Source organism: Pipistrellus kuhlii, unplaced genomic scaffold, assembly GCF_014108245.1.
Source record: "Pipistrellus kuhlii isolate mPipKuh1 unplaced genomic scaffold, mPipKuh1.p scaffold_m20_p_6, whole genome shotgun sequence".
NCBI lineage: Eukaryota > Metazoa > Chordata > Mammalia > Chiroptera > Vespertilionidae > Pipistrellus > Pipistrellus kuhlii.
In genome coordinates this window covers 32,365,116-32,384,218 of record NW_023425562.1, presented here as the reverse complement: position 1 = coordinate 32,384,218, position 19,103 = coordinate 32,365,116, and the positions used below count along the sequence as shown (strand labels likewise).

At 35.2% G+C, this 19,103-nt stretch overlaps 2 protein-coding genes across 8 annotated transcripts in view; one reads left to right on the top strand and one right to left on the bottom strand.

The window, feature by feature from the left end:
- METTL4 (methyltransferase 4, N6-adenosine) overlaps window positions 1-19,103 on the bottom strand; it is a 37,376-nt gene that overhangs the window by 9,231 nt on the left and 9,042 nt on the right. For 2 of the 7 annotated variants that reach the window (XM_045574396.1, XM_045574398.1), the window contains exons 2-5: window positions 8,309-8,696; window positions 5,997-6,059; window positions 4,638-5,007; window positions 2,593-2,662 (exon numbers count right to left, since the gene is read on the bottom strand). In XM_045574396.1, coding sequence (XP_045430352.1) covers window positions 2,593-2,662; window positions 4,638-5,007; window positions 5,997-6,059; window positions 8,309-8,689 — 884 coding nt within the window. In that variant the 5' untranslated portion in view covers window positions 8,690-8,696. The other 5 variants (XM_045574399.1, XM_045574395.1, XM_036417736.2 and 2 more) reach the window with 5 other exon arrangements.
- NDC80 (NDC80 kinetochore complex component) overlaps window positions 11,114-19,103 on the top strand; it is a 34,568-nt gene continuing 26,578 nt past the window's right edge. The window contains exons 1-7 of the mRNA XM_036417735.2: window positions 11,114-11,262; window positions 12,199-12,308; window positions 14,232-14,309; window positions 16,927-17,050; window positions 17,140-17,312; window positions 18,000-18,102; window positions 18,869-18,958. Coding sequence (XP_036273628.1) covers window positions 12,208-12,308; window positions 14,232-14,309; window positions 16,927-17,050; window positions 17,140-17,312; window positions 18,000-18,102; window positions 18,869-18,958 — 669 coding nt within the window. The 5' untranslated portion in view covers window positions 11,114-11,262; window positions 12,199-12,207. The remainder of the gene's footprint in view (window positions 11,263-12,198; window positions 12,309-14,231; window positions 14,310-16,926; window positions 17,051-17,139; window positions 17,313-17,999; window positions 18,103-18,868; window positions 18,959-19,103) is intronic.

The window sequence follows — 19,103 nt, the reverse complement described above, 5'->3', positions numbered from 1 at the left end:
GTTCAGTAATTTTAGTAATATTTACAACATGCTTTTTACAATTATTGTTTGGTTGTCATAATCTGTACATTACGCAGGTACCCCGTCACAGTAGTCTGGACACTACTGTCTCAATATTCTACTGTATTTTCATCCCTCAGTCTATCATCCTCCTTCTTTCTTCCTTCCCAATCAATTCCACTGGCCTCTCTAAAATTCTTATGCTTTCATTACAAAAAAATTAAAAATTAAAAATCCTAATCTTGTATCTCATGGCCATTAATAGTATGAAGTCTAGTTTCTCTTGCACTACTTGCTCTACAATACTCAATCAAATACTGGTATATGCTGCCGTTTTCCAACACTTAAGATATACAACTGGGAGAAGTGAGACTAGAATTCTCCCAGGCCGCTGAAACCAGTTTGGCTCAGTGGATAGAGCGTCGGCCTGCGGACTGAAAGGTCCGCGGTTCGATTCCGGTCAAGGGGACGTACCTTGGTTGCAGACACATCCCCAGTGGGGGGTGTGCAAGAGGCAGCTGGTCGATGTTTCTCTCTCATCGACGTTTCTAACTCTCTATCCCTCTCAATTCCTCTCTGTCTAAAATCAATAAAATATATTTTAAAAAATAAAAAATAAAAAATAAAAAATAAAAAGAATTCTCCCAGGCCCCCTATTGCTGCTTCCAGGATATAATTCATCCATCCTTGCATAAAATCCCCTTTTCTTTAAGAGGTATGCTATACAGCCATGCTAACCTCTGATGTTTCTTATAGAACAGAGAGTTTTCCTCAATTTGATCTCCTCTGAATACAGCTAAATTAAGGACTCATATGCAATTTGTCTTTCTGCTGTCTCTCCTATATTCCTCAATTGACTACAATGAGGTTTCTACTATTAAATCTGCTCTAGAAAAAGTAAATAACATCAAAATGTCCAAATACAATAAACGTCGGAATCCAACTCTAATGCATGGTAACTGTAGGTTGTACACCTGAAATTGATATAAAATATTGATGAATGCAAAATATAATTGAAAAACTTATTGGTTAAAAAAATAAACTCAAAATGGTTTTAAAAAAATGTAAGGAAGAAAATATAGAAAGTAAACTATTTGACGTCAGTCTGAGTAATATCTCTTTTTACATATCCCCTTGAGCAAGGGAAACAAAAGCAAAAAAACCAGTGGGACTTCAACAAACTAAAAAGCTTCTGCAAAGATAAATAAATCTTCAACAAACAAAAAGACAACCTGCTTGAAAGAAATAATATATTCATAAATGATATCTTTTTATCTGAGTTGATATCCAAAATATATAAGAAATCCATATAACTCATTAATAAAAAAAAATAAGCAATACAACAGAAAAATGGGGAAAGGTCACAAAAGAACATTTCTCCAAAGAAGAATACAAATAGCCAATAGACATACAAAAAGATGCTTAGTATTACTAATTATCATGCAAATCAAAACTACAATGAGATACTGCCTCACTCTTGTCAGAATGGGTATCAAAAAGTCAACAAATGAGAGAGAACCAACAATTTCAAAACAACAACTAACCGAAACCAGTTTGGCTCAGTGGTAGAGCGTCAGTCTGCGGACTGAAAGGTCACGGGTTTGATTCCGGTCAAGGGCATGTATCTTGGTTGCAGGCGCATCCCCGGTGGGGGGTGTGCAGGAGGCAGCTGGTCGATGTTTCTCATCGATGTTTCTAGCTCTCTATGTCTCTCCCTTCCTCTCTGTAAAAAATCAATAAAATATATTTTTAGATAGTTTGTTAAAGTCCCACTTCAATGTATGAGATCTTCTTTTATTAAGATTCTCTTTGCTTAGGGGATATATTCAATATTATTATAGTAACTAAATACGATACCAGATAGGTACCAAACTTATCAGGGTGATGACTTCATAAGGTATAGCAATGTCTAATCACTATGTTCTACACTTGAAAGTACTATAATATTGTATGTCAACTATAAATTTAATTTTTTTTAATGTTTCCTTTAATTTTTCTCAAAAATATTTTATAATTTTCAGTGTAGAGGTCTCATATCTTTGGTCAGATAATATCTAGGTTATACATTTGCAAAAGCTATAATAAACAGATCACACACACACACACACACAGACACACACTACACAAGCACAATCCTACCAGCTATGACAGATTACCTCCAGCAGCTTAGTAAAAAAGTCAGATTATTAAGGAAATCTATACTATGTTATATATTAAGTTTAGAAATATATAAAGTTTAGAAATATATATAAAGTTTAGAAATATATACTATGGTAGTATATATTTCTAAACTTTTGTGTTTGATATTAAAGAAGGCAAAAAGGTTGCCCTTTGCAGAAACATCCCTGAATGGGTTCAGACAGTTACCTCAGTAATTAATAAATATATTACTTTTAACATCCTTACACCTATATATAGCTCTAGTTCAAGAGAATTATCTACTTAAAGAAATTAAAACTTTAATACTAAAGTGTTTCAGCAGTTTGAGACAACCTTTATCAAAAACTAATGTTTTTAGCACATGTAACTAAAATGTACAAAGGACGATAGCCTTCAGAAAACCTACCTAATAGAAGACTTGTTTACACCTACCTGTTACTTCTTTTAACCGACTTGTTCTGCCATGGTGGATCTATCACAATCACATCATATGTTTTCCTACCTAAGAACAAAGACACAATTTCAGAAATTTCTGTATGTGATCACCCTAAAAACTAAACATGTCCTTCAAAACAGAAGTGCATTCACCACATACACAAATACAATGCAATGCAACAAAGGATTTATGGCATTTATTTAAATAGACTAAAACCATTAATTTAGTACTACCAGGATTTTAATATGATTTCCCCTATTACTATTTTTTAGAGACTGTCTGAAAATAACTACAGCTCACTTAGCTGGACACCAATGATTTAAAAAACCCTGTTAGTCTTCATAGCAATATTAATATAGTCCTTTCAAACTTCAAGGTTTTTTGCTTTATTTTTTTAAGTTTCTTTATGAAATAAACTTTCAGTCTTTTAACTGATATATCGGCCATAATAAAATTTCCTCAATTGTCTACTTATGTCGTGTGTTTTTTCTAGCCATGTACCCAAATCAAGATCACACTTTGCATTTAGTTGTTATGTCTACCAAATCCCCTCCAATCTGGGCAAGTTCCTCAGTTTTTCTTTGTCTTTTATGATCTTGACACTTTTGAAGACTGCTGGCCAGTTATTTTGTAGAATGTCTCTCAGTTTGAGTATTTTCTCACGATTAAACATAGGTTTTTTGGGGCAAGAGAACCACTGAAGTAATTCTGTGTCATTATCAGAACCACCTCTCAGGAAATACAGATGTCAGAATGTCCCATTATTGGTGATACTACCTTTGATCACTCAGTTAAAGTGTAGTCTGCAGGTTTCTCTAGTTTTCCCTTTGTAATTAATAAGTGTCTTGTGGGGGAGATACTTTAAGACTATGCAAATATACTGTATCTCATCTTTTCATCCACTACTTTTACATCCAACTACTATGGTACAATATTTGCCAAATGTAAATTTTCCAGTTCCATCATTCCATCAGCATTTATTAATTGGAATTTCACAGTAAGGAAGAGCTGTCACTTCTCCTTTTATAAACAAAGGTGATTTATATTTCTGTAAATGTACAATCTCATAAGTAATCAAAAGAACACAATTTAAAATAAGGAAGTAACAGTTTTTAAACTATTAGAGTAACAAAAATAAAAAAGAACAAAAACAATGTTCAAAAATAGCATGATTTTTCTCATTAATTTGTTAAACTATCATTTACCCTGAGGAATTTATAATATTGCAGCATGAATAACTGCTCATGAGTAAGATGATCACAATTAAAATAACCTTTTCATTAATAAGCCATGTCATTTGATCTTTAAATTTTGATATAAAAATGTCCAAATAATAATTAAATTCAACTTGACCAATACTTACCTTTTACCTACTCATCCCTTAGAATACTGAGTTGTAATTTATTAAAAACATATAAATCATGAAGCTAACCTCCTGATGCAGATTATTTCATTTAACCTCAAAATTACCCTGAGAAGTAGGTATTATCATATACATTTTATAGATTAGGAAACTCAAGCTCAGTTTTGTGAAGTACCCAAATTCACAGTTAAACATCAGAATCTAAATTCAAATTCTGGTCTGGGCTTCAATATTTAAGGTTTTCAACTTTATACAGGAAAATGTTTCAAGAAATTTGGTACAATAAACTTGAACATTAGCTTAAAATAGAACCTAAAAGGCTAAGAATTAATATTCATATCGGAAGTGTTTTATTTTGCTATGAAGAAAAGTTAAATAAAATTATTTGGTCAAACCCAATTGTATCCTGAATTCCTAAGTACAAAATAGTAATTATATTTGCTCTCTTAGGGAGTAGGTAGTTTTTGACCCTTTGTACATAATAATAACTTAAAATGGTTTTTTAGAAGCAAAATTCAGCATTTTAAACTTGAATTTAAGTGCAAAATTACATTGAGAAAATCCAGTGTTTACATATCCTCATAAAATGTTTGCCCTCACTCAACATTCAGATTAGCTCTTGACTTTTGAGGCCACAGAAAAATTATCTTTTTCTAGTAATACGTAATAATTACTTACAATTCAGAAGCGGTTGCATACAAGAAATGTCAGACAAAAGAAAACTGCTTTTTGGTGGCACCAGGTATTTCTGTCCCATTAAAGTAATCATTTTTGTAAATCTAGAGTTGTTTTCAACAATCCGTGAAAATAAATCCTGCTCTGTAACAGACATATTGTTTTCCATCAATTGTAATGTTAGAAGTTCCATTTCATTCAGAGAAGGCAAATGCTTTGCCATTTCACATAATTCTGATAAATTGCAGGAATCAAATGATAAAGTAATGAGTTCATTACACTTGTCCTGTTTTTCAGAAAGTGGATGAAGAAAGCCACTCTTTAAACCTTCTTGGATTATCTGTGAAGATCCATCCAAAATCAGCCCCCTGATCTGTAAGAAAAATTTTTAAGTACATTAAAAAGTCACTGACATTAAAACAATTTTCTAAATAATGAAACTCCTACTATGCTTTGAATATGTAAACATTTATAGATTGAAATTAATCCATAATGCTTTTCCTGATACTAAAAGGCCAAGAGGCATCAAGACCAAAACAACAAAACAACCGTCTCCATGAGATTGGAGAGGGTGCAGGCCGAGCTGAAGAACCAGTCCCCTGTGCACAAATTTTGTGTACCGGGCCTCTAGTAGAAAAATAATTCCATACTACAATGAAAAGATAAGAATGTATGAGTATACCTTTGAACTGCAGTTTCCTAATTGGGGAATGATACAAACTTCATAAATTTACTGAAAATTAAATAACAAAATAGTATATATAAGAAAATATATACTTAAGTTATAAAATGAATTCTATACACCTATAAAAGTTTAAAATGATAGATTCTGTTATGTATATTTTACCACAAAAAAAAGATTTTGGGGGGGAAAAATTCAATGTCATACCATCACAACAATTCAACAAGTCCAACCCTGGTTTCCCATTTCAATCAGAAGTGTTCCTTAGGCAATTAAGCTTGAAATATTTGTGTTCCCTCAGTTTTCTCCCATTTATTTATCTCCTAGATTTCATTTATCTCTTAGTTCCACAAATACATCCTTCACATTATTCATGCTTTCTTCCGCCACTCTCTTTAAGTTGTTTTAGCTATGGACAGTAGGCTTTTATAACTTACACAATTTCTAAACTTAACCAATATAGCATAAGTTTACTTACATTAAATATGTAAAATAGGAATATATGAAGTTTTAATATAAGCTTGTTTAAATTGTCCATTAATATAAAAGTAACAATAATCCACTCCTTTATTAAATTCTAACTTTAATCACAATTGTTTTTAAGAACATCCTTACTTATATCGTCTTTTTACACTACTTCACATCAATCTTATGTTATCAGTAAACATTTCTCACTTTACCTTTTCATGGTATTCCATAGCATCCAGTTCACCTTGATTGAAACCAACACTCCTTTTACGCTTCTAAAGAATAAATTACAGGGAGAAAATTATACTGCCATCTATCACAATATTAATATTTTGAATTTTTTTTTTCTTTATCACATTTTCCATATTGGATAACTCAGTCCTCAAGATGTAATAATTATTATTTAGGTCAAAATCAGTGCAGAGGGTATGGAAAAAGGATACAAATTTTTCCCCAGTAATTATTAATAATTTTATTACAAATTTAATAGGTGATAAAAGGTCACCTCTGCCATATCAGCTAATAGTGAAAAATATTACTAAATGGTAAAATGTATCACTGACATCCGTGGAACAACTGTGACATTCCAGGGGTCCTCAAACTTTTTAAAGTGGGGGCCAGATCACGGTCCCTCAGAGAGCTGGAGGGCCGGACTATATGAACTACTAATTCCTACTGTAACACCTCGGCTGCGCTCACTGCCCAAAAAACCTGGCGGGCCGGATCAGACTCCTCTGCGGGCCCCATGTGGACCGCGGGCCGTAGTTTGAAGACACCTGCTAGTATAAACAGTCAGCAGTGTCATCTGTCAGTTGATATATATGGTATAATTATCCTGAACTTTCTTCAGTTATGGAGAACTATCATCTATATGCCTAAAAAATTTTCCAATGTATTTTTAATAGTTGTTTGTAATTGATCTGAGGGTGAGATACAAATGAGATATATTACTACTATGCTATGTCTAACAACTCCATAGCAAAGAACACGTAAGACAGTGCAATACAGAGCAGGAACTATGTACTTTTTATTGCTGAAACCTCAGTGCTTACATTGTGGCAAACTCTTAGCAGACTAACAATAAATATTTGTTGGCTAAATAAATAAATGAATTTAAGTTTAAGTTAATTGCACTATTTGCCATAGCATATCAAAAATAAGGTAAGTTTTGCCAAAACCGGTTTGGCTCAGCAGTAGAGCGTTGGTCTACGGACCGAAAGGTCCCAGGTTCGATTACAGTCAGGGGCATGTACGTTGGTTGCGGGCACAACCCCGGTAGGGGGTGTGCAAGAGGCAGCTGGTCGATGTTTCTCTCTCATCGACATTTCTAGCTCTGTCTCTCTATCTCTCTTCCTCTCTGTAAAAAAATCAATAAAATATATTAAAAAAAGAAAAAAAAGAAAAATAAGTTTTGCTGAAACCGGTTTGGCTCAGTGGTAGAGTGTCGGTCTGTGGACTGAAGGGTCCCAGGTTCGATTCAGGTCAAGAGCATGTACATTGGTTGGGGGCACAGATCATGTTCAGAGGCAGCTGGTCGATGTTTTTCTCTCATCGACGTTTCTAGCTCTCTATCTCTCTTCCTCTCTGTAAAAAAATCAATAAAATATATTTTAAAAATATAAAAATAAATAGGTAAGTTTTGCCAAAACCGGTTTGGCTCAGTGGTAGTGTCAGTCTGTGGACTGAAGGGTCCCAGGTTCGATCCCGGTCTAGGGCATGTACATTGGTTGCAGGCACAGCCCCGGTAGGGGGTGTGCAAGAGGCAGCTGGTCGATGTTTCTCTCTCATCGACGTTTCTAGCTCTCTATCTCTCTCCCTTCCTCTCTGTAAAAAATCAATAAAATATATATATTTTTTAAAGTCTCAACATTATTAAAAAATAAATAAATAAATAAAGTTTTATCAAGATAACCTCATTACATATGGTCATCTATATTTTTCCATATTAAAATGAGATATGTACCCAATATAAGACACCTAAACATTGAAATACTAAAATACCTAAACATTAAGACAATGTCCATACTTGGTGAACTGTAAAGTCCTTTACAACTGTTTATTGTTATTTGCCTGAATTAATAACAGTAATGATAAATTACCTACATACTATATTACTGAAAGTTCAGAAATATTTTCTGTGCCTGGCACATAGCAGATGATCAATAATTAGTTGAAAGAGAAAAAACCTATGTACGAGAAAAAAATCACATGAATATTAAAATTGCTACTTCAGATACTTATAACAATGTAATAATTTACCTCTATTAATTTTCTTATTCTAACTCTCAATATGTTTATTTAATATCTTTTTTGTCTTTACAATTATAAGATCCATAAAGGCAGGGATTGTATAGCAAGGGTTATTAGCAAATTGTTAAAAATTACTCTGGATACACTAAAGCCTTCTTATGCTTCCTAATTCTTATGCTTTATTCTTTAAACTTAGTAAATCACAAGATATCTGATACTGGAATAATAAATCTTATTTTCTATAGAAATATAAAAATTTCTTAAAACTTTCTACCTTCCCATGAGTAGAAATGGAGATTTCTTTTTTAACACCATTCATTAAATCTTCCTTTTCATTATTTTGTTGGCATTCCTTGTAAATAGCTGAAGTTATATAAGGTTTAGTGATATCAAACAGTTCAGATCTAAAAATATATTTTTGTATGAACATTTCACAATTTCCTCCATCATCATTCTTGGGCTTAGTAGTAGAGTCAGAAGCAATAAATTTAGTTGAGGAGCCAAAGGAGGACACAGAATCAAGGTGAACAGAAGTAATGGGCTCATTTTTACTGCAACAAGACTCATGATGCTGGTGAACTTGATAGTTGATCTTGTTAATGAAAGAAAGATGATCCAGTAACCATCCTGGTGACAGCTGGTGCACCACTGACATTCTCTTTCTTTAAAAAAGGAAGAAAAGAAGAAAAAAAAAAAATCTCTGGGAATGAAATTAGAAGTAAAACCCAACTTTCCAGATCAAGTTCTTAAATGTCCTATATTCAATAAAAATATATTTCATACACAAATAAATTCACAAGTAAATAAACTTGACATGTACACAGAAGAGAATTTAACATTCATGATATGTAGCAGGTCTAAAAATAATTACATTGTTTTAATATAAACTTTGAATATCAGGGTTAATAATTCAAAATTTTCAGCCAACTTGGACAAAGAGAATTAAAACCTGATCTTATTTCTAGAATCCCAATTTGATCTATCTTCCTGGGCCCTGCTTGGAACCAGCCATTATGTCTACATCTTCCAAGTCAGAAAATCACTGAATCCTTAACAGGTGAAGGTGTCCTGTCAAAGCAAAGAATACTGTATTACCTATGTGAATCCACTCTTTTTAGTGAGATAAACCCAGAGGTCACTATTTCAGAGGAGCTGTTGGCATATCAGATCTTGTTTTTCAAACTACATTTAACCTAATAACTCAGCCAGCTCTCTGGTATCATTGCCTTACTGGTACCAATGGAGTACACAAGGATAAAGGTAAAGGTAAAGCAAAATGCAATTTTAACAGCACTAAACCGTAGCCAAATTGCAAGGTTACAGAGCCTAGACCTGTATTTGCTCTGAGCAGTTCTCCTCCAGCAACTAGATTTTTCAGAACTTCCTAATCTTTTTTTCAAAAGATGCTTTTCAGTTCTTGATATTGCTTACTAAATCTAATCTAGTGGAACACTGATGAGGGGGGACAAATTAAGAAATACATGTGACTAATAGCACAGTTAATACTACCCTGTTTCCCCAAAAATAAGGCAGTGTCTTACGTTATTTTTTGCTCCCAAGATGCACTAGGTCTTATTTTCAGGGATGTCTTATTTTTCCATGAAGAAGAATACGGTACACCTTTATTGTTAAATGAAAATAAAGGAAATTTATTACCTGTATACGGTACGGTAATACGGTAGTTATCAACACAAACCAGACAAACTGTGAATCCTACAGTATCAAGAATTTACTCATTTATTCAGAGACAATCATGTCATCATCTTCTGGAACATCATCATAACAATCCAATTCCTGAATTTCCTGGTGAATTTCTTGTGACTCCATTTCTTTCAGAATCAGTGGCCCAAATCTCTCATGTTTAGCCTGGGGGGGGGGCCTTATTTTCGGGAGGATGCCTTATATTTCACTCAGAAGGAAACCTGTAAATAGGTCTTATTTTCGGAGGATGTCTATTTTTGGGGAAACACGGTAGTAGCATATAGATTCAAACTTTTAACTCCATGGACTAGCTTATGACCATGGACCAGCTATTTGATCTCACTGAGCCACAATTTCACCTTTTTTTATGACATCTTGAAGGGCAGTTTAGAGAATGTAATGAGATAGTCGACCTGAAGTGCTGTGCAGTGCCTGACACAAAGCAATTGCTCAAATAAATGCTTTTGGTGATGGTAAATCTGGCACTGCTCCTCCCTGCAGAGTCACCATGGGGGGAGGGGGTCCAGTAATATCTAGTGGGAGCTAGAAATTTAGATAGGAAGATTGCAACTCAGGCAGAAGGGATGGCGTGCCCAAAATTACAACTGTAGTCAATGGCACAACTGCTACAAGACCCAGGGTATCCCGAATTTGGTTTTGAGCTGCAACCCAAACCCCGTGTTACTGGCAGAGTTTGTCTGAGTTCAAACCCAGGGAAGCGGGAGTGACTGTGAAGGGAGGACCGGTACCAGGTGTACCATCGCCATCAGCAAAGCCGAGTATGCTCCCTGCACCCCTTTTTCTCTCCTCCTTCTCTGCTTCACACCAACCCCACCCCCTGATCATCTGGATTCCTTCTAGCTTCTCGCCGGACACCACCGGACTGAAAGGTCGTAAAATCCTAGCGAGCAAACTCTGAGCCCGAGCCTAGGCGTGGACCAACCACCCCGGCGCGATCTACGGAACCGACTGCGACCTCCTTCCTCCCTCGCCGCTTCCCTCATCAGAAAAGGGCATGCTGGCCTCCCAGATGTGCATCGTGGGGGAAAAAGCACGCATCTAAATAGTGGTCATAAAAGACAGCCCCTTTCAGCCCAAAGGAGGGGAACATCTTCTCTAAGAGTCCACCGGCACGTCCATGTTGCTGTACGGACAAAGCGTTTCCAGGGCGACTGAGGGCGCCCTCTGCCCCCCCTCCTCGGCGACTCAGAGCGCCCAGGCCTTCGGAGCTACACTTGGGGGTTCGGGCCATCGGGGGCGCATACGGTGCCCCGGAGACGCCGGCGTGCCCGGCGGGACGCAACTCACGCACATTTCCGCGACGAGCAGCTCCGCGAAAGAGGTGCGCATGCGCGCGCTAGTGCGGGACGTGATGACGTCAGCGCCGGCGGAGATTTTTAAATTCTAACGGCGCGGGTGGGTGGGTCCGGGCGCTGGTGTTTTGGCGGCCGCCCTCCTGTACAGCAGGTTATCGCACGGTTTACGGAAATTTGGTTTCTGAGTCCCGTCGGGAAGCTGTAAAGAAAGGTGAGCAATGGCTTTGGGTTTATTTGGGGGGCGGCCGGGAGGAGGCGAGAGCGCCCGCAGCTGGTGGCCCTGCGGGGCGGTGTTCCAGCGCCGGCTGTTGTGCTTGTTGCGGGAAGCCTTGGCCCGGATCTGCGAGGCGCTGGAGTCCAGGAGTCCGATCAGTTTCTACTGGCAGCGACTTCCCGAGGGAAAAGGGGACGGGTTGGGGGACGCTGATGGGAAGAAGAGAGGCTGGGAGCGGAAAGGGGGAAGCATTGAGGGGAGCTCGGGCTGGGAGCTGCTTGGCGCCGCCACTTGTTAGTAACGTAGAAACCTTTCAGTCTGCTCCCCGCCGCTAATCCAAAGGAGTGGATACTTCTTCCTTGCTAACTCTGGACCCGCCCCAGAGCTGGCTCCACTTCAGCGTCTCCCACCCCTTTTGCCCGTAGCTAATGTAAATGTGCTTGGTGTGTTATAGATCGTAGTGTAACATCCTAGTGACCCTGTACGGACATCTGGAAGTCTTCCTCGTAATCTTAAGAATACATTTCAAGTATTGAGTGGGAGAGGGCCTATGGGTTAGAGTGGGAAAGTTGATTGATTGATGCAGAAGCATATATTTTAAAAAGAAATAATGGTCAAACCAAGAAATGGATAAGAAAAGAAAAATTCTGAGATGTTGTAAATTACCTTACAGCAGCCAAAGACTGAGAGGGAGAAAGAAAAAAAAAAAACAGAACAATTATCATATTGATAGCTGTTAACCAGCTAACACAAGGTTGCTCAGATTCATCTGTGTTTGTGGGAATTTAGGATTAACTCCCTGGGAAAAGGTTATTTTGAAGAAACATTGGAACTTGACTGCCTTCCTGTTTGAAGATAAAGATAATAGTTGGTGCTTCATAGTGCCAGCTGAAAACTTTTTTTTTTTTTTTAATACTGAATTCATGAATGCAGGTCATAAGCATGAAGCGCAGTTCAGTTTCTACCGGTGGTGCTGGCCGCCTGTCTATGCAGGAGTTAAGATCCCAAGACTTGAATAAACAAGCCCTCTATACCCCTCAAACGTAAGTATCACACGCCTTCTTGTCTTGGACAAAGAAATCTGTCACGGTGATGATAACAAAGCTGCACTATCAGTGATGTTGTGATCAATATTGCCTGTTACCAGTGGCACCTAATTTTGAGTCAAGGAAAGCTAAAAGTTGGGCATATTACTAAGGTGTTTCGTCTTATATCGCATTTGTTCCTTAAGTCTCCGTGCCGTGTCTTTTGCCAGGCAGCTAACATTTATTTCCTGTGCAATGGCTGTCAGTTTGCTGAGGTGTATTCAACTAGCCAAGTTCTCTGTCAAAGGCATTATTTGCTCTGACAGTAAGCTGCAGTTAAGTAGCAGTCTACAGAATGCCACTTCTCCAAACTGTTTTCTCAAAATGTACTGGAAAAAGGTGTCCAAAAGAACTAGCTATAGTAAACTAGTTTTACTCTATGAGTGATTTTCTTCCTATTAAGAAAAAGGCTAATATTAAGCCACTGTAGATCTCTATCGATCCTTCTTGGATACCAAATGACAAGAAAAAACATTCTGAAATAAAATTACATACAGCTTACAGTGGCCTGAGAATGTGAGAGACTGTTAGCCTTTAATAGCCATGGGCCACCTATGACAAAAATTGCTCACATTTCTCCATATATGTTGGAATTTAGTGTTAATTTCAAGATGGCTATTTCTGTGAGTATCCAACAGAGAATAGCCAGGTGCCTTAGAAGCCCAGGTGCTTCCACTTGTTAGTTACATAGAAACTTTTCAGTCTGCTCCCCCACAGCTAATCCAAAGGAGTGGGTACTTCTTCCTTGATAACTCTGGACCCATCCCAAAGCTGGCTCCACTTCAGCTTCTCCCACCCCTTTTTCCCGTAGCTAAAGTAAATACTTTCAGAATAGCTTACATCTCCCACTCCCCACCCCAACATTTGATGTAAAAAGGGGCTTAATTCCAGGACATCAGACATGTCTTTTCATCTAGCCATGCTGCTGGTGGCTTAGACTTCATGCTCCAGAACCTGGTCTTTTTTGCTAGCCATGCCCTAATAAATCCTTTCTTTTCAAAAAGACTTTCAGCCATGAAACTAACATATTTTGTTTAACGTAAGGTACAAGTTTTATTTGCTAACTGTTCTTAAATTGCTTAGGTTTACATAGTTTGAGCTGCAGCTACTTTTAAGAATTTGAAATATTTATGTATGGTTTTTCTTCTGAAGTCAGAAAAAACTTTTCTACTGTTGCATATTACTTACGCTGAAAGATTTGTCTTGAATTGCATTGGAAACTAAAAGACTACCATTTTCAATGTTTTAGGTCTGTAATTTCGATAATGTATCTTGAAATATATTAAGCTGTGTTCTGATAGACTAGGCCTCAAAAAAGTTTTTTTTAATATATTTTATTGATATTTTACAGAGAGGAAGGGAGAGAGAGAGTTAGAAACATCAATGAGAGAGAGTCATCGATCAGCTGCCTCTTGCACACCCCCTACTGGGGACATGCCCACAACCAAGGTACATGCCCTTGACCGGAACCGAACCCGGGACCCCTGAGTCCACAGGCCGACGCTCTATCCACTGAGCCAAACCAGTTTCGGCCAAAAAAATTTTTTTAATATGGCTCTCATCCTATGATTGAAAATATTTTTTAAGTTTTTTTCTTTTCTTTTAATGTTGTTATCCATAAATGTCTATATTTTAAGATACTTGAAGTCATCATGTAGCTATGTTTTTTTCATCTTTCTTAACGTTTTTAGCATTATGACATAATCTATTAGCTTATTCTTATTGCAGTTATGACTGCTACTGAGAGTTTTCATAATTTTGAATTATTTTTATAGGTAATAGGAAACATAATATGTTGGTTCTAACATATTTCCAAAAGTTTCTTGAACTAATTTTTTTTATATTTATTTTAAATAGTTTATTTTCCTCCTTTTCTTAAAGCAAAGAAAAGCCATCCTTTGGAAAGCTGAATATGACCAAACCCACATCTGAAAGAAAAGTCTCCGTATTTGGTAAAAGGTAATGATCTTCTTTATTAGTTCTACTGAAGGGATTTTTAAAGCCATGGGATGAACTAAATGCTCTCTGGATACAAAAAATTAGATAGCATGGTCCCTTTCAAGAGACCTTATCTAGTTAAACATTTTGGTCCCAGACTTTTTTATACACTTAAATATTAAGGACTTCAAAAAGCTTTTATTTTGTGGGCTATTGTCTCTTGATATTAACCATATTAGAAATCAAAACTGAGAAAGCTTTAAAATACATATTAATTCAGTTTAAAATAAGAAGCCATTACATATTAACATATATAGCATCCTTTTATTTGTCTTTCATAAACCTATTTTAATAAGCATGTCCTTGTTTTCATCTTTGCGAATTTTGTTAATGTCTAGCTTAATAGATTATATTAAATTCTAATATCTGCTGCATTCAGTCTCTTACAATATCATACATCATATAGTCAGCCTCTGGAAAACTCCACTGTAAACTCATAAAGGAATGAGAATAAAAGGGACAAATAACATTTTAGTTTTTATGAAAATACCTTTGACTTCTCCTGTCCCCTAGATCACACTTTGAGAAACATTGTCTAGAGTAGATCATTGGTTGCCTGGCCTGGAGTAGAATAGTCTTAACTATTAAGGAGCACAAGACTTAGGGGATGGTAGAAATACTCTTATTGTGGTAGAGATTACAGAAGTGTATACACTGCCAAACCTCATTAAACTGCACGTTTTATTCTAAGCAAATTGCATCTCAATAAAGTTCATTTTTTAAATAAATGTTCAACCCCAAAATTGAGCAAATAAACTGTTCCTTTATCTCATCAAAACAAAATATAACTGTTTTAAGACAAATCTGTTTATTCAGTTGATTTGAAAAATTTAGAGAGAAAATATTTGTTATTTTAGGAAAATATCTTTGCCATGATACCAAGTTAAACTGTTTCCCATTTGATGAAAAATCACAAAGCATTTTTATAAATGCTTTCATCTCATAGTGGAACTTAAGAGATAATGATAATAATTATAAAATCTAACATTTGCTGAATACTTTTGTAAGCCAGACAATGTATTAAGTGCTTTATCTATATTAACTCTTTTAATCAATCCTCCAAACTGCTCTATAGTAGATAATAGTTATTGTCTCCATTCTATAGATAAGGAAATTGAAGCACAGAGAATTTAATTTACTCAATCATACAACTACAATAGTAAGGGAGACCGAATTCAAAACAGACTCTGGTTCTAGATCCTATGCTCTTGAACTATAAGTTGAATGATACAGTATTTAGATTGGTTGGGAAGTTCTCTTGTGGTTCTAAAAGATCTTAGTGTGTAATTTTGTGTAGAATAAGAGCTGAGATTATACATATATTCCTTATAATTTTAAAGGTTAAGCACCAGTATTATAAAGAGAAGTGGTTCTTAAATTAGCAAATCCTAAAGGAAAAACTTAGCTAATTAATCAGCGCAGTGGAATGAGAAGGGCCCAAGCCAAAGAATTTTAGAGCCTGGACAAGAAAGAACTTAAAAGCAGCAAGCAAGTTTGCAGGAAGAAAGTTTGATGAACAGAGTTCAGATATTACAGCAAAGTTCGTTGTACAGACATCCTCTGGAAATTAGTTCCAGGACCTGTCCCGTATATAAAATGTACTAGTTTTTGCATATAAACCAAGCACATTCTCTCACGTACTTTAGGTAATCTCTAGATAACTTATAATATCTAATACAATATAAATGCTGTACAAATAGTTGTTATACTGTATTTAGGAAACAATGATGAGAAAAATGTCTCTACATGTTCAATGCAGACACAACCCTCATAGGTCTAACTACATAGTACATGTCATCAACAACATAATTTTTGTTGTTAATATATTATGGCCATGGTTGGTTGAATCATTGATGTGGAACCCACAATATGGAGGCTGTCTGTAATTCAGTCTTGTGGCATCTGTCCAATAAAGAAAATAATTGTTCCAAAGATATTTAATAAAACTATAATGGTGAGCTACATTGGGCCATATAGGTAGGAAAAAGGAACCATTATAAAGATTTAACTAAATAAGGTTTTGTTTTGGGAAAGGAGCTTGGAATGGAGCATATATACTACAGCCATTGATGACTAAAAAATAGCAACATACACAGTATATTTATGATAAATTAACAGACACATAATATTGCATGATAAGAATGTTCATGAGTAAAAGCATGTACAATGTATCTACCATTTCAAAGACAGTTTTCCCATAAGAGATAATGGCAAATAAAGGGGTTGGGAATGAAGAAGCAATCATGAAGGTGGAAATGGGATGGCAAAAGGACTTAAATTATTGAATAGATTTAGGGAACAGTTGCTGCAGAAGATCTAGTGGACTCAAAATGCACATTCTTAGAAGATGAATCTATTGCAAAGCACCAGAAGTGTATTCTTTTTATATTTATTCTTCATTACTTGCTTTTTTTCTCTACATTGAAGAGAATTCTGTTTAGTTAAATAAAAATTGAAGAACTGTTGAACTTTAATGTTTGATGCTTATGTTAAAATTTAAAATCACCTTGAAATAATTTATATTTGACCGCAGAAGGAAATAGTTTTGACTTTTTTTTTTTCCCCTTAATGTTTTCAGAACTAGTGGAACTGGATCCCGGAGTAGTCAATTTGGTATATTTTCCTGTTCTGAAAAAATCAAGGACCCAAGACCACTTAATGACAAAGCATTCATTCAGCAGTGTATTCGACTACTCTGTGAGGTATTTATAATTTTAAATAGCCTAAATTGTGAACATTTCCAATAATTTTTCTATTATAAATGTTTGACATTTCACAAAAATTTTTGTAGTTTCTTACAGAAAATGGTTATGCATATAATGTATCCATGAAATCTCTACAAGCTCCTTCTGTTAAAGACTTCTTAAAGATCTTCACTTTTCTTTATGGTTTTCTGTGCCCTTCATATGAATTGCCTGACACAAAGTTTGAAGAAGAGGTTCCAAGAATCTTTAAAGGGCTTGGGTTTGTATGTTATATTTCTTATTAGCTTAAACAGAATGTTAGAACACAGATAAGAATCCAACTCAATAAATTTATAAATATTTAGTTAAGAGTAATAATATATTTTAAGATGGTCCCCATGGGCAACATATGTAACATAATTTGAAAAACTACTTGAAGGTTATTACCTAAATACAGATGTTAAATCATAAGGCCCTCAGCTACTGAAGTGACAAGGAATAGATAGGATGGGATGGATACCACAGAGTTTATAGAAGCAAAAAAGGATTGAAGACCTGGTTTAAAGGGGGTGAGATGAAGTTAAAAAGCTGTATAGAGTAAACACGAGGAACAATGGATTTGAAGATGAGAAGTTGCATATGTGTGGTTTATTTGAAGTACATTTAGTCTGAGGGGATAGATGATCTTTTAGGAGACAAATTCATATTGGTTGTAAATTGCATTCTGTAGCTTAGAATATATATACATATGCACAGTAATCTGCAGAAAATAAACCAAAAAAATATACAAAATCATCTGAGAGTAAGATGACTTAAGGATAGAATCTCAACAATGATCTTACTTCTAAACAATTCAAGACTGTTGGTGTATATGTGGAAGTTTTTAAATATAATTTCTTGATTAATTTAGACATTTTTATAAAATTAACTTATTAAATTAGTTTATTTTTTTTTCAATTTTTCATAGGTATCCTTTTGCATTATCCAAAAGCTCCATGTATACAGTAGGGGCCCCTCACACATGGCCACACATTGTGGCAGCCTTGATTTGGCTAATCGACTGCATTAAGGTATTTGATTTCTCATTATAAAATGTATACATAGAAAATTTTTTTTCCTCAAGGTATTACTTTTTCTCTGCTAATCTTGCTTTTGTGAGTTATCTTAAAGTCTGCATCAGTTTTCAGTTTTCAAATGCTTGATTTTAAATTCTTTAAACTATTCCAGAGGTGAGAAATAGGAAGTACCACTTTTGCAAGGAGAGTCTTTGTTTGCATGAGCTTTTACAGCTCAAAAAAAGTGAGTCAGTAGGAAATTATTTCCCCCATAGCGTTTATTTATTTCTTTCTCTTTTTAAATTAAAATCCATATTTATTGCAAAAGTTTGGAAAAAATACAAAAAACATACACAGAAAGTGATATACCCACAACTCAAAGACAATTTAAAATATTTCCTTGCGATACAGTTTTAAAGTTACATTTTTGCCGTGAAAATTATGTATAGTTTTTAGACTTTTTATGCATATTGACAAATTTGCCTTCAGAAAACTTGCACGAGTTAAAAGCTCAACAATGTATGAACATACCAATTTTCCCATACCATACCCATTAAGAAGGTGAAAAATAGTTTGTTTTTATTTATATATATATATATATATATATATATATATATATATATATATATTATAATTTGAGGCTCAATAAAATAATCTCTGAAGAGACTTTCAAGCATGAGCAATGTAAATGCATCAAAAAATGACACTAAAAACAATTAATACAACATGAGAGCTGTGTGTTTTTCTCATAAACTTAATATATTGCTTGTGTACTGATTAGTTACATACTGCCATGAAAGAAAGCTCACCTTTATTTGATGATGGCCAGCCTTGGGGAGAAGAAACTGAAGATGGAATCATGTATAATAAGGTACCTCTGATTACTATAAATATTAATAGTAATATGTACCTTGAAATTAATATGTTCTTTTGTAGAGCTTGTCTTTTTACTTCCTGAAAAACTTATAAAATTGATTTTTTAAAAATATTATTAAATGGATTTACTTTTGGAGTTA